This window comes from Schistocerca serialis, chromosome 10 (genome assembly GCF_023864345.2).
Source record: "Schistocerca serialis cubense isolate TAMUIC-IGC-003099 chromosome 10, iqSchSeri2.2, whole genome shotgun sequence".
Lineage (NCBI taxonomy): Eukaryota > Metazoa > Arthropoda > Insecta > Orthoptera > Acrididae > Schistocerca > Schistocerca serialis.
Window position 1 is genome coordinate 151,431,530 of NC_064647.1, and position 14,138 is coordinate 151,445,667.

Below are 14,138 nucleotides of genomic sequence, written 5' to 3' on the forward strand. Positions count from 1 at the left end.
TTGTCTTGTAATGCAGGAATTTCGCATTGTGCGATATTAATTTTTTGCTGTAGTGGCTTTCTGCTTTTTGAAGTGTCCTGGGTCGTTACAAGTGTACACTAATATCCAACCCAGATGATTGTATGATGTGTCAAAGTATTTAAAGAGGGCATCTGTAAAATCGTTTCTCTTCCATTTTTTGTGTTACGTTCCCACTGTTTTGATGCAGTTTTTCACGTGTTATGGATTCACTCATGAAATATCTGGAGGCCCGCCTTTGGAGCTACGTTAGGTCGTTTCTCCTGAGGCATAAATTGTTCTTGAAGTTTGTGAGAAATGTAACGAGACTGACAACACCGCGGACGATCTGGCAATGCTGTGTTATTCTATTTGCGTAGACTCACCTATTAATTTCAGATCTATAGAGCTATCACGTGATTTCTTAAAGCGCCATCAGAAAAGATGTGTTTCTGTCGTGTGTTACAAAAAGGGAACAGTGGAATATAGGGCAACGTTACGCCTTTAAGTTTTGTGTTAAACTTGGGGAATCCAGGAGTGTGACATGTGGAACAAACAGGCCTATGGCGAATATTCCACATGAAAGAACAAGTTTGTCGCTGCAAAAATCATTTTTGGAAGGCCGAGAACACGTTGAAGTTGAACCTCGATCAGGGAGACGTTCAACATAAAAAACCGACGACAACGTCGAACCCGTACGTGATTTTGTGAGTTTCATCCTCGGAGACAAACTGTCAGCTAAATGTTATACAACGCTATCATTGAGAGACGCAGGAAAATGGTGAATCGTATGAGATCAGACATTGCAGACAACTGGAAGCTGCATTATGCCAGTGCCCCATGTCAGACGACCACTTCCATCACGAAATTTTTTCACCTCAAAAGGCATTCTTGTTGTCCCACAGGCCCCTATTCACCAGATTTGAGTCATTGTGATTTTATTCTTTTCAAAAAATTGAATAATGTCTTCAAAGGACTTCATTTAGGAAGTCTGGAGAACATTCAAAAGAATGTGCAAACATGTTAAAGGCCCTACCTGCTGACGGTTTTCAGCTTTGCTACCAACACTGACAAGGGAACCTCCCCATCGCACCCCCCTCAGATAAGTTGGCACAGAGATAGGCCTTGAAAAACTGAACACAGATCAATCAAGAAAACAGGAAGAAGTTGTGTGGAACTATGAAAAAAATAAGCAAAATATACAAACAGAGTAGTCCATGTGCAAGCTAAGCAACATCAAGGAGAACGTGAGCTTACGAGCGCCGTGGTCCCGTGGTTGGCGTGAGCAGCTGCGGAACGAGAGGTTCTTGGTTCAAGTCCTCTCTCGATTGAAAAGTTTAATTTTTTAGTTTCAGACAATTATCAAAGTTCAGGCACTCACACATAATCAACTTTGCTCTCCAAAATTCCAGGACATGTTCAGATTTGCTTGGACATGTGCACGATTTGACGGTCTACACACGGAAACATTTGAAAACGAAAAAAACATATGTTTTGACAGAGCACAGGGAAAACTGTGCGACTGTGAAACTGTTGCATTCATTTGTTGCAGTTTATGTGACAAACTCTTATGCTTTCATCACTTTTTTGGGAGTGATTATCACATCCACAAGAAAACCTAAATCGGGCAAGGTAGAAGAATCTTTTTTACCTTTTGAGAGAAAGTTTTCAGTGGCCTAGTGTGTATTGATGTGTGTTTTCAGTAACTGAAACCTACGTTGTCAAAAGTCTTATATCTCGCCATCAGGTGGATGAACGTCCCTTGGAACGCTTTTCCAGCCGTGTGTCCGTAACGATCTCTTGTGCTCCTTACGCTTTCAGGGACCATTTCCTGCGTTTTGTCTCCGTTTATCAAAATCCCTCTGAAAAAACTGTGACTGGCTTTTAAGTATTCATTGTACACATTGCATGAATCACAAGAGAACATGAGGTCAACTGAGATGATAAGCCCCGGTGATAAGCCACTGCAAGGACAATTTCAGAAATTATGTGAAGAATGTAATTAAGGATAACAGCGTACTAAATGACTTTCTGATACTGACTGGTTAAATTTACATGTGAAACAAAGTTACCTACAGAAAGAAGTCAACCCAGGTACAAAAAGCTTAAACATTAAAACATCTTCATTAAGCCAAAGTAACTGTACGGGTCTGAAACACTCGTCTTAAACAGACAGATAATTGAAGAAATACAATAGTGGGAACAAAAATAATTTAATATTTTTTAGGTCGGAACTACTCTGAAGAAGTAATATGTAGACAAAGAGCAAAACGGGAAATTTAAAAGCCTGTCAAAGTTTATTCACATATTAGAAAAACAGCTTAAAATTCTCTGTAATCATTAAAGCTACATTGACTAGAAGGTTTTACAATTTCACAAAACTTTCGCTACAGCTAACACTGAAACAAAGAAATATATCGCAGTCGTCACAGGAGATCTGAAATAAGAAAGGATAATACAACAAGAAATAACAAAGAACAAACAAAATTTAGGCAAAAATTTCGTGAATCGAGAAGCGAGCGAGCTGTAAAACTCAAGAATACCTGAACAGCTTGGTCCGACGTGATAGGAACAGTACTCATTCTCAGAGAGTAAAAGTAGTATGCTTACTATGTAAAGCTAAGACAAAAGGTCTGAAGTCCCCCTTGCAGTGCGTCGCAAGCTACAGTATGGCATAAAGCTGGATAATAATAGTAGAGGACTCCTTTGCTAATCTTTTGTATGTCCATCCTTTTAGCAGGACGTCTAGGGGACGACGGTCGTTTACTATCGTGATAAAAAATAAAAACACCTACAGCCGTCCTTATGACTTTATTTTATTCTGTCGCTACCAGTATCGACGCTTCATTGTGTCATCTTCAGGCTGTTTTGATGCCGTACAGGTTGATACAATCCCCATGCATAACCCAGCAGCTGCCAGCATTACTGGATTTGCAGATAATGTGTCAGCTGATGGTCAGCTAATGGTTTCTCAGTGATTACTATGTACGAGCTGTGTGAGAAAAGTAATGAAGCCGACTTTTATCTACCAAAGTTTTTATTTTTTTCAAACAACAGCATTGTCCCCTTCAAGGTTCTTCCCATCGACAGCTACACAGCGGTGCAGTCGTTATTGTCACAAGGGAACCTCCCCATCGCATCCCCCTCAGATTTAGTTATAAATTGACACAGTGGATAGGCCTTGAAAAACTGAACACAGACCAATCGAGAAAAGAGGAAGAAGTTGTGTGGAACTATGAAAAAATAAGCAAAATATGCAAACTGAGTAGTCCATGCGGAAGATAGGCAACAACAAGTACAAACTGATCTGAGGAGCGCCGTGGTCCCGTGGTTAGAGTGAGCAGGTACGGAACGAGAGATCCTTGGTTCGAGTCTTCCCCCGATTGAAAATTTTACTTTCTTTATTTTCGCAAAGTTACGATCTGTCCGTTCATTCATTGACGTCTCTGTTCACTGTAATAAGTTTAGTGTCTATCTTTTGCGATCGCACCGCAAAACCGTGCGATTAGTAGACGAAAGGACGTGCCTCTCCAATAGGAAACGAAAACATTTGATCGCAAGGTCATAGGTCAACCGATTCCTCCACAGGAAAACACGTCTGATATATTCTATACGGCACTGGTGACGGGCATGTGCGTCACATGACAGTAATATGTTGTCGACCCATCTAACTTGCACACCAACTCGTGTAGTTGCCGCATTACCTTTCGAGCCTCCAAAGGCGCGTGGAGGCTGGATCACCTGCAGGAAATACAAATACTCCAACAATTCCCGGCCACACACTGATGATGAAGCGACGCTGATGGTTCGCTGCTACAGATCCAGAGAGATTCTCTGTAGCCCGCCGGTGGGTGTTTCGAAGGTTGTCGATACTGCCGCACGTAAACGCAACATCATCGACGAATTGAGTGGCTGACAGAAATCCTAGCACCGAAGTGGCTTGCGCGACGAACCAGAGACAAAATCGTCATCGCAGAGGCAGGCCTACACGCGTTGTAAATCACACAGATAGTGGCAGCTGTCATGGAGAATGTATCTCACGCTCGTTTTGCTTATCCCATGTTGGCAGACCCTCTGCCTGGTGCTGAGACCGAGATCATTACCAAAGATACACTCATGCTCAGAAAAAGGAGAAAACCTTGAAGCGCGTTCATATTTACAGGACATGTACATGTTCTGCAGAAATGATTAGTATTTGAAAGGCCTCGGCCTGCGGGTTCAAGGTTAACATCGATACCTCAGAGCAACACCACCTACTCGTTTTCACTATAAACCGGAGACAATGGATCAGTTTAAGTTGAGCAGACGTGCAGGATGCCTTGCAGACGTTAGCGCGAACCGTACTGTCAAATCAGTGAGTTTGAAAAAGTGTGCATTATTGGTACGAGAGGGTGATGCATCCATCCGAGAAATTGCTGTTCGTGTGGGACAAAGTGTTCCGGCAGTGAAATCAGTGTGCGCAGAATGGTTCACGGTAGGTTGTAGAACACGACGAAATGGGTCCAGTTGCACCACTCGGAACAACCCCGGAGAAGATCGACATATCCGAATAGCACTGCAGGCAGATCTGTGTCCTCCTTGGATCTGACTCAAAAGATCTTCGCTCTCCTCGGCTCTGCCGCAACAGTAGAAGAGTGTAACACATCGCACACTGTCTAAGGTGACAGCCCGTAGCCGTCGGTACGGGTTATGTGCCCGTCGTCCACTTCTCCGTTTACCTTTGACGAATGTGCAGAAACGTGCTACACGGCAAAGGTATACGGAACGACGTCACTGCGGACAAGAATAGCATCAGATATTAATTACGGACGAACCCAGGTCCTTTTTATTTGAAAATGATGGCTCCACTTTCGTTCCCTGCAGATGGGGTGAGCGCCATCATAGTGACTGCATTTGCACGTGTCATACAATCCCAAATCAAGGTCTTTTGATGAGGGGTACTATTGGTTACAACCACAATTCCTAGGTGGAGCCTGTCCAGGGCACTGTGATCTATGTAAATGACATCCTACGATCCGTAGCCATACTCTTTCTACACTATACCCCAGATGCCAATTTTCAGCAAGACAATGCACGACCATATGTTGTTGTCAAAGGATGTCAGCCTTTTGCTCTGGGCCACCAAATCATCAGACCCGTGGCCAATCGAAAATGTGTGGGGTATGCTGAAACGACGGGTACAGCACTGTGATCCAATGACAACCCCCACAGATGAACTTAGAAACCAGGAGAAGGCAGCTTGGATGGCTATACCACAGGACGCCATTCACACCTTGTAAGCCTTGTACACCATCACGCCTAGAACAAGTTACCAGGGCCCATGGTGAACACTGAACACTGTGCTTACTGGGCAACAGGAACCTTGCTGCTAATCACTTCTGCATAACATATTACTGAACATGTCCTGTGAATGTGAACGTCCTATCTCTAGTCATTTAAGGACCTCTGTCTTCTTCTGAAATTGACTGTATTTTATCTCCACTTTCAAATGGTTGTTCTCCGTTGCAACTCATGTCCGGCTAAACGCCCATATGACCGTTATTATTTCTGACAAATAAAAACACCTGCAGCCGTCCTTATGATTTTATTTCATTTTGTCGCTACCAGCTTCAACGCTTCAGTGCGTCATCTTCAGGCCTGTATGCATAAAACATTAAATATAAAACTATCAACTTATCAATCAAGTTACTAAGAAACAGATTAAAACAGAATGAGAAACAATGGCAAGACTCTACAAATGAATTTATATCGAACATTTGACTGAAAGAACAGATGCATCCATTGTCACACATCTAACATATGCCATCACGAATTTCCACTCAATACATTGTACAGTCATACTATTTATTAAAACTTTTTAAAATAATATTCATGATTTTTATTGGACAGTCGGACACACATTATGTGCACAACCCTGAAATAACTTACTGTAAGACAAAATAACTGTAAAAGGTGATGAATGGAAGGAAACAATACCTCACAAACATGTAAGTTCATGTTCTTTCTTTTTATTTGTTTGTGAGGTATTTTTTCCTTGCTTTCATCACCTTTTACAGTTATTTTGTCTTATAGTAAGTTATTTCAGGGTTGTGCAGATAATGTGTGTCCGACTGTCCAATAAAAATCATGAATACCATTTAAAGAAGCTTTAATAGATAGTATGATTGTACAATCTATTGAGTGGAAATTCGTGATGGTATATTTTGGATGTGTGACAATTGATGTATCTGTTCTTTCTGTCATATGTTCGGTGTAAATTCATTTCTAGAGTCTTGCTATTGTTGCTCATTCCGTTTTAATCCATTTCTATGTAACTTGATTGACAAGTTGATAATGATATCTTTAATGTTTTATGCATACAGGCCTGAAGATGACGCACTGAAACGTTGAAACTGGAAGCGACAAAATGAAGTAATGTCAGAAGGGAGGCTGTAGGTGTTTTTATTTGTCATGATGGCAAACGGCCGTCGTCCCAGAGACGTCCTGCTAAAAGGATGGACATACAGAAGTTTATTATTCCTTGTTTTCTCTGTGACGGTTTCCTGCTTTTTGTTCCCAATTAACAAACTAACCTGCATAAAAAAACTGTGAAAAAAGTTGATCATGGTCGCTGAAAATTGTGTGTGCATTTCAAGTGATAGTTTACATCAGTTTTTTGTTCCTGAGAGTAGTCATCAGTTTACAAAGGCCATAAAAGATATTCATAATGCCAATATTTGCTGTTTAAACTCTTTGTTCTCCTTCCGTCTCTCTCACTCTCTCGACCCACTTTTGCTTTAGTTGTTAGTTGCTGGAAAAAAATGACCTTCATTCACACAATAACGACAACGTGCGCACATCAATATCAGAACACTCAAATCAAAAACAGTTAACGTACATGGTAAGTCTTATAAATTCTGTTGCAAACTAGAAGGGACAACTAAAATCATCATCAATAAGGAGCTGGGAAAACGGAAGATCTGCTCCCCTGTTTGTGCTTAAAAAAGTCAGTAAATGCTATTGACATGCCTTGGTGAACTTTAACTTGTTCTTGTTCTGAGTGCGGTGGGCAGACATAGCGGTTACAGTCTCCGGTTGCCTGAATGAAATTCCCACTGCCGAGAAAAAGAGTGAGGATCCCCAAAGTTCGATCGACTCCGAAGTAATTCCTTCCTGCTGCTTACCACAGCATTATAAACTCTGACTGAAATGTGTTAATCTTAATGTATATAATCTATCTGTACACCGTATTTCATCTATTTTATGATACCAGTGAGCCAATATTTTAGACGCACAATGATTGTAAGCAGGTAACCTTGGCTTTGTGAATCTCACATTGGGGATATAAGTTTCAAGAAGTGCTATGACAATGTATAATACAAATTTTGTTATTTTTCAGACAATATTTATCGCTCTGGATGAAGCACTGGACAAGATGCAATCCTAGACGCTGGAAACGCCAAACGATTGATCCTGGTGTTAAGATATATGGAAAATTGGACGGAAAAATACAGGGTAATGGCGACCTTGTTGGAATCAATAAACAGTGTTTGATTTAAATGTGGTTTACAATATTTTCTATGAGTCCATGTATATCTGTAACCTAGTTCAAAGAAAACCACTAGAAAAGTAGTTTTAAACTCAACCAAGCGGAGATACCATCTGTACTCCTTAATAAAGAGCAATGACGAAAATTGAAGGATAAGAGACTGAAAAGTAAGTAGTTAATTTAACTTTCGTTCATAACATGCACTACGTAACGACATGAACATTCCAAAAGTTAGGATATTTTTCTCATAAACATCATGTGACACTAGTTTGTAAATTAGTTTCGAAACTTTAAATTACTCCGTTGGACAGCATGACGAAACTGAAATTTCCCTAGCTTTGGCAAACAATTACCGATAGTGACAGACGATATCCACGCGAATCAGAAAGCTTAGGTTACAATTCCAGCAGGGTAGTAATTATGCCGGCCGCTGTGGGCGAGCGGTTCTAGGCGCTTCAGTCCGGAACCGCGCTGCTGCTACGGTCGCAGGTTCGGGTCCTGCCTCAGGCATGGTTGTGTGAGATGTCCTTAGGTTAGTTAGGTTTAAGTAGTTCTAAGTCTAGGGGAATGATGACCTCAGATGTTAAGTCCCATAGTTTTTTGAGCCATTTGTAGTAATAATGTGATAAGATATTAACAACTATAATTATATTGCCTTTTGATGGAACATTATCAAATAAAGAGGAACACTATCATGTATTGTCAGCTGCAATAATAAATGTGAATATCGTGGACATAATATGACAAGTAAAGTGTAGTTCGGGACACGGAATATTAAGATTATAAAACTATAAATCTTCTTGATCGTCGAGAATTGAATGCTGCAATAAAAAGCATTAAATGTTTTACCAGGACACTATTTGTGTAATGAAAGTGCTGGTGCTGTCGTAACATTTAACATGGTCGCCTTTTCGGCGGGAAAAATGAAAAGTTGTTCAAACATCCCACTTATATAGAAGTGCTAGATGACGTACCACTTCTTCTGCATCTGAACCCAGAGGGGCTTGCACACCTGGTAGATCTCAGGTTTGAATCGCATTTTTGGTACATTTTGCTAATATCTGACCTTTCCCAACATTATTGCGTTTTATGGAAGTCGTAGGGGGGCTGCACTGGTTCTGCATATTGTGGATATGCTCCCAGCTATAAATTAAAAAATTAATGGCGGTAATAATGAATATTTCTGTTAGTGTCCCTCTGGTTGCACATACGTAGATGGCAGTCTAGAATTGCAGACATGCTGTCATTTTTCACAAAATAAACTTTTTTCTTTAAAGCGTACATAAAAAGTCTCGACCACGAGAAACGTTTACTTTTGTGCTTACCGGTTTCGGTCAGTTACTGACCAACTTCAGGCCTCATTCCACGTCGGTAGGCGATGGCGGTGAACAGAGCAGGAGTTACGAACTCCAAGAATGTCAACCGCGTAAAGAACGTGGAGTAACCACAAATGTAAAGCTTTCTTGTGGTCAAGGCTGTTCATGTTCATTTTAAAGTACTAAGAAACAGCCGTTCTCAAAAATTACTGAAACTTTTGCACTACTTTTGCAGCTTCAATATTTCATAATCGTCATTCACAGATGACCACTTCGTCATATTTGGTACAGAAGAATCGGGATTCATATTCAGAAAGGTGGCTAGCTTGGAGCACAGTTTTTTCTAGGGGCTTCGGAGAGAGAGCCTAGCTGTTGTTTGGAAGGGCACCGACATGGCGAAATTGATGGAACGTCAGGACGTACCAAGGTTCCTTTTTTTGGAAAAGTGGGAGAAAATGGAGATTATTGGCTATTAAATGTTCGCCTCCTCTTGGTAGAATATCTTGTTAAGGAAACAATCACGCCAGTGGTGGGCCGATACAGCTTTACAGAGGACTGGTGGCCGAGATTCCTGTGTGGAATAAGGGTGCAATCACTGTTCTTTACTAACTACAAATAAAGGACTTCGTCTCCAAACTTTGAGCTGAAATCATCGGCACCCTGCACGCTGGGCTCTCGACTGCAGCAGCGGACTCCATCAGCAGACTTGGGTCTAGTGGTGAAGTCGATCTACCATCGTACTTGATGGTAGCCAGTCACTGCGTCACTGTTTTGCTCATATCGCATCGACGGTATGTTAGGACCATGATCGATTTCCCTCTACCACGTTCGTAACATCATTCTCATTTGCCTGGTTTACTTCGGCTTTCCATGCAGACAAACAACCACTGTAACTGATGTGGAGACAGGTCGACATATATTTCACAAAATCAGATTCACACTGAAGGAAAGAGCAAATCTCAACACCAACAAGGAGTTGTGCTACGCAAATGAATGTTGGTAGACATCTTAAATATAAAGCCTATTCAAATTTCGCGCCACTATCTTTTTTTTATTGTTTTTCTTTTAGCACGCAAAAACAATTGAGTTCATTAACGCCAAAAATACTAATAAAAAAAGAATGTTAAGCGCAACTACACATCGACGGATGGAAAGAGAGCTAAAAACATGGACTTCCTCTTGGAGAAAGGTCCACAAAATACTACGTACAGACATCGGTCTCGAACCAAACATTACATGTTCATCACCATATTACTAAAGCACTCCACCTTCAGGCCACGAGTGGCCTATCGGGACCATCCGACCGCCGTGTCATCCTCAGAGGATGATACAGATAGGAGGGTCATGGGTCAGCACACCGCTCTCCCGGTCGTTATGATGGTATTCTTGACCGAAGCCGCTACTATTCGGTCGAGTAGCACCTCAAGTGGCATCAAGAGGCTGAGTGCACCCCGAAAAATGGCAACAGCGCATGGCGACTGGATGGTCACCCATCCAAGTGCCGGCTACGCCCGACAGCGCTTAACTTCGGTGATCTCATGGGAACCGGTGTATCCACTGCGGCAAGGCCGTTGCCTATCATATTACTAAGATAAAAAGTAAAACGAGGTGGACAGCCAGCGCGTCGTTCGCTGGAACGGCTGATATCTCTGACGCAAGCACACTCGTACACTAGAGCGTATGCAGTTAAAAAAAGGTACTCGGTCAGGAAATGGTGAACCATCAAAAGTCGACGACAATGAGCGCAGAGTGGTTATGGGTCACCATTTAAGAAATGACGATGACTAAAATTACAGTGCCTATTACGCAACCTAGGTAACCTGATGTCCACGCGACGAGAGGAGGTCGGTCAAGCCATTGGGAGGGGTTTCATTTCCCGAAGCTTGTTCGTATGTACAGGAGGCCAGTGGTGATGCCCAAGGTTGCACCGCCTGACGACAGACGGCAACAAGGGGCTCATCGGAAGGAATGGATGGGTTAGTGGGCTGAGGTAGGAGGACTGCAGCCTTCGCAGCCGCGTCAGCAGCCTTGTTTCCCGTCAGACCGACGTGAGAATGACTATTCAAGTCAGGTTTACTTCAATTACACGCTGTAACCATCACGCTGGAGAGAGCAGATAGGTGGAAAGAATACATTGAAAGCCTGTATGAGGGTGACGATTTGTCTGATGTGATAGAAGAAGAAACAGGAGTCGATTTAGAAGAGATAGGGGAACCAGTATTAGAATCGTAATTTAAAAGAGCTTTGGAGGACTTACGGTCAAATAAGGCAGAAGGGATAGATAACATTCCATCAGAATTTCTAAAATCAATGGGGGAAGTGGCAACAAAACAACTACTAACTTTTGTGTGTAGAATATATGAGTCTGGCGATATACCATCTGACTTTCGGAAAAGCATCATCCACACAATTCCGAAGACGGAAAGAGCTGAAAAGTGCGAGAATTATCGCACAATCAGCTTAACAGCTCATACATCGAAGCTGCTTACAAGAATAATGTACAGAAGAATGGAAAAGAAAATTGAGAATGCGCTAGGTGACGATCAGTTTGGCTTTAGGAAAAGTAAAGGGACGAGAGAGGCAATTCTGACGTTACGGCTAATAATGGAAGCAAGGCTAAAGAAAAATCAAGACACTTTCATAGGATTTGTCGATCTGGAAAAAGCGTTCGACAATACAAAATGGTGCAAGCTGTTCGAGATTCTGAAAAAAGTAGGGGTAAGCTATAGGGAGAGACGGGTCATGTACAATATGTACAACAACTAAGAGGGAATAATAAGAGTGGACGATCAAGAACGAAGTGCTCGTATTAAGAAGGGTGTAAGACAAGGCTGTAGCCTTTCGCCCCTACTCTTCAATCTGTACATCGAGGAAGCAATGATGGAAATAAAATAAAGGTTCAGGAGTGGAATTAAAATACAAGGTGAAAGGATATCAGTGATACGATTCGCTGATGACATTGCTATCCTCGATTCGCTGATGACATTGCTATCCTGAGTGAAAGTGAAAAAGAATTAAATTATCTGCTGAACGGAATGAACAGTCTAATGAGTACACAGTATGGTTTGAGAGTAAATCGGAGAAAGACGAAGGTAATGAGAAGTAGTAGAAATGAAAACAGCGAGGAACTTAACATCAGGATTGACGATCACGAAGTCAATGTAGTTAAGGAATTCTGCTACCTAGGCAGTAAAATAACCAATGACGGACGGAGCAAGGAGGACATCAAAAGCAGACTCGCTATGGCAAAAAAGGCATTTCTGGCCAAGAGAATTCTTTTAATAACAAATACTAGCCTTAATTTGAGGAAGAAATTTCTGAGGATGTATGTTTGGAGTACAGCATTGTATGGTAGTGAAACATGGACTGAGGGAAAACCGGAACAGAAGAGAATCGAAGCATTTGAGATGTGCTGCTATAGACGAATGTTGAAAATTAGGTGGACTGATAAGGTAAGGAATGAGGAGGTTCTACGCAGAATCGGATCGGAAAGGAATATGTGGAAAACACTGATAAGGAGAAGGGACAGGATGATAGGACATCTGCTAAGACATGAGGGAATGACTTCCATGGTACTAGAGGGAGCTGTAGAGGGCAAAAACTGTAGAGGAAACAGAGATTGGAATACGTCAAGCAAATAATTGAGGACGTAGGTTGCAAGTGCTACTCTGAGATGAAGAGATTAGCACAGGAAAGGAATTCGTGGCGGGCCGCATCAAACCAGTCAGTAGACTGATGACCAAAAAAAAAAAAAACCATCATGAGCTTTACCCATCTTTGAGATTGCACGTGGTAAAAATGCAAATGAGCGTTTGGCGTCATTGACCGAGAGGCCGCTTGCGGGGTAGGTCCGGCCGCCTTGGTCTTATTACATTCGACGCCACATTGGGCGACGTGCGCGCCGGATGGGGATATGATACGATACTGAAGACAGTACAACACCCAGTCCCTGAGCGGAGAAAATCCCCGATCCAGCTGGGAATCGAACACGGACCCGTAGAACGGCAATCCGTCACGCTGACTACTCAGCTATCGCAGCGGACACTGGACGTGGTGAGTTGATGTTGGTCAAGAATGCCTTTCAGGTGACGAAGATGCCACCATTAACGCCTCAGTGAGTTGCAGTGAGGTCGTGTGATAGGCTTACGAAAGGCTGGATGATCCTTCTACGATACTGAAGGAATGTAGCCACTGTACGTGATTACTCGACAGCGATGATCACCACTGCGTTTACATCCTGAGCTACTCTCCTCTTGTAAACCTTCATGAATGGTAGATGCAACTGCAATAGGGAAAGTTTCATTATGTGTAAGTGGCCGTAAGGCTGAAAGAATGTTTGGATGTTTTATATCCTTCTTCCTTTTTGCGTAATGATCTTCAACGTTAACCATCGAAAGAAAACATTCATAGCTTGCTGATTCCTCAAAGCCATGAGAAATGCAAAAGGCACTGTCTTGATTTTCGCATTTTGTCATTGTCTCAGTTCCTCAACACACCGACACCATACCTTTTGCGGTGCCCAGCTTTTGTCTTGATCACCAAGCTTTATACCAAAGTATGTATTCCAGATATTTTCCGCGAAACTATTGCTGCCCCATCTTTGCTTAGCAATTGTGTAGCTGTCACAAAAAACAGAATAAGTTTTGACATCTTGGGTTGTCGGGTGTTCTGCCGGATATCAGCGTCGTACTTGCACGATATTTCGGTCACGTAGCTCGTGACCTTCATCAGGTGCGACCTGAGACTGCTCTTCGAGTGGACCTGGTCCAGTATTTATGCCTATGGCCTTCCCCCTCCACCAACGGCTGCAGGCGCTTCCTCTGTGGTCCGCAGCCACGCTCCAGCAGGTCGCAGGGAATGGGCGCGGACCACAGAGGAAGCGCCTGCAGCCGTTGGTGGAGGCGGAAGGCCATAGGCATAAATACTGGACCAGGTCCACTCGAGGAGCAGTCTCAGGTCGCACCTGATGAAGGTTACGAGCTACGTGACCGAAATATCGTGCAATTACGACGCTGATATCCGGCAGAACACCCGACAACCCAAGATGTCATTAGATCGCCGGGAAAGCCTGAAGAGCTACAGAATAAGTTTTCATTACTCAAAAATTTGTAGGAAATTATTTGTAAGAAACTGTAAAACCACGATTAACCGTAGAAGTATAAACTCATAGCACTCTAGCATGAAAACAATAAAGTGATGTTTTCTGCCTAACAGCAAGATGATGTGACCAGGGTGGCCAACTACCAAAAAAAAATATTTCTTACCGTTTCACAGTCAAGTGAAACTATCGCATATCG

The 14,138-nt window shown here is 42.4% G+C and overlaps 1 protein-coding gene and 1 pseudogene across 1 annotated transcript in view; one reads left to right on the forward strand and one right to left on the reverse strand.

The window, feature by feature from the left end:
* Window positions 1–7,536, forward strand: part of LOC126425203 (uncharacterized) — a 51,824-nt gene extending 44,288 nt beyond the window's left edge. The window contains exon 7 of the mRNA XM_050088158.1: window positions 7,376–7,536. Within this exon, the coding sequence (XP_049944115.1) occupies window positions 7,376–7,423 (48 nt within the window). The 3' untranslated portion in view covers window positions 7,424–7,536. The remainder of the gene's footprint in view (window positions 1–7,375) is intronic.
* A 2,764-nt stretch (window positions 7,537–10,300) lies between these two features.
* Window positions 10,301–10,417, reverse strand: LOC126425601 (5S ribosomal RNA; annotated as a pseudogene).
* Window positions 10,418–14,138: the final 3,721 nt, after the last annotated feature.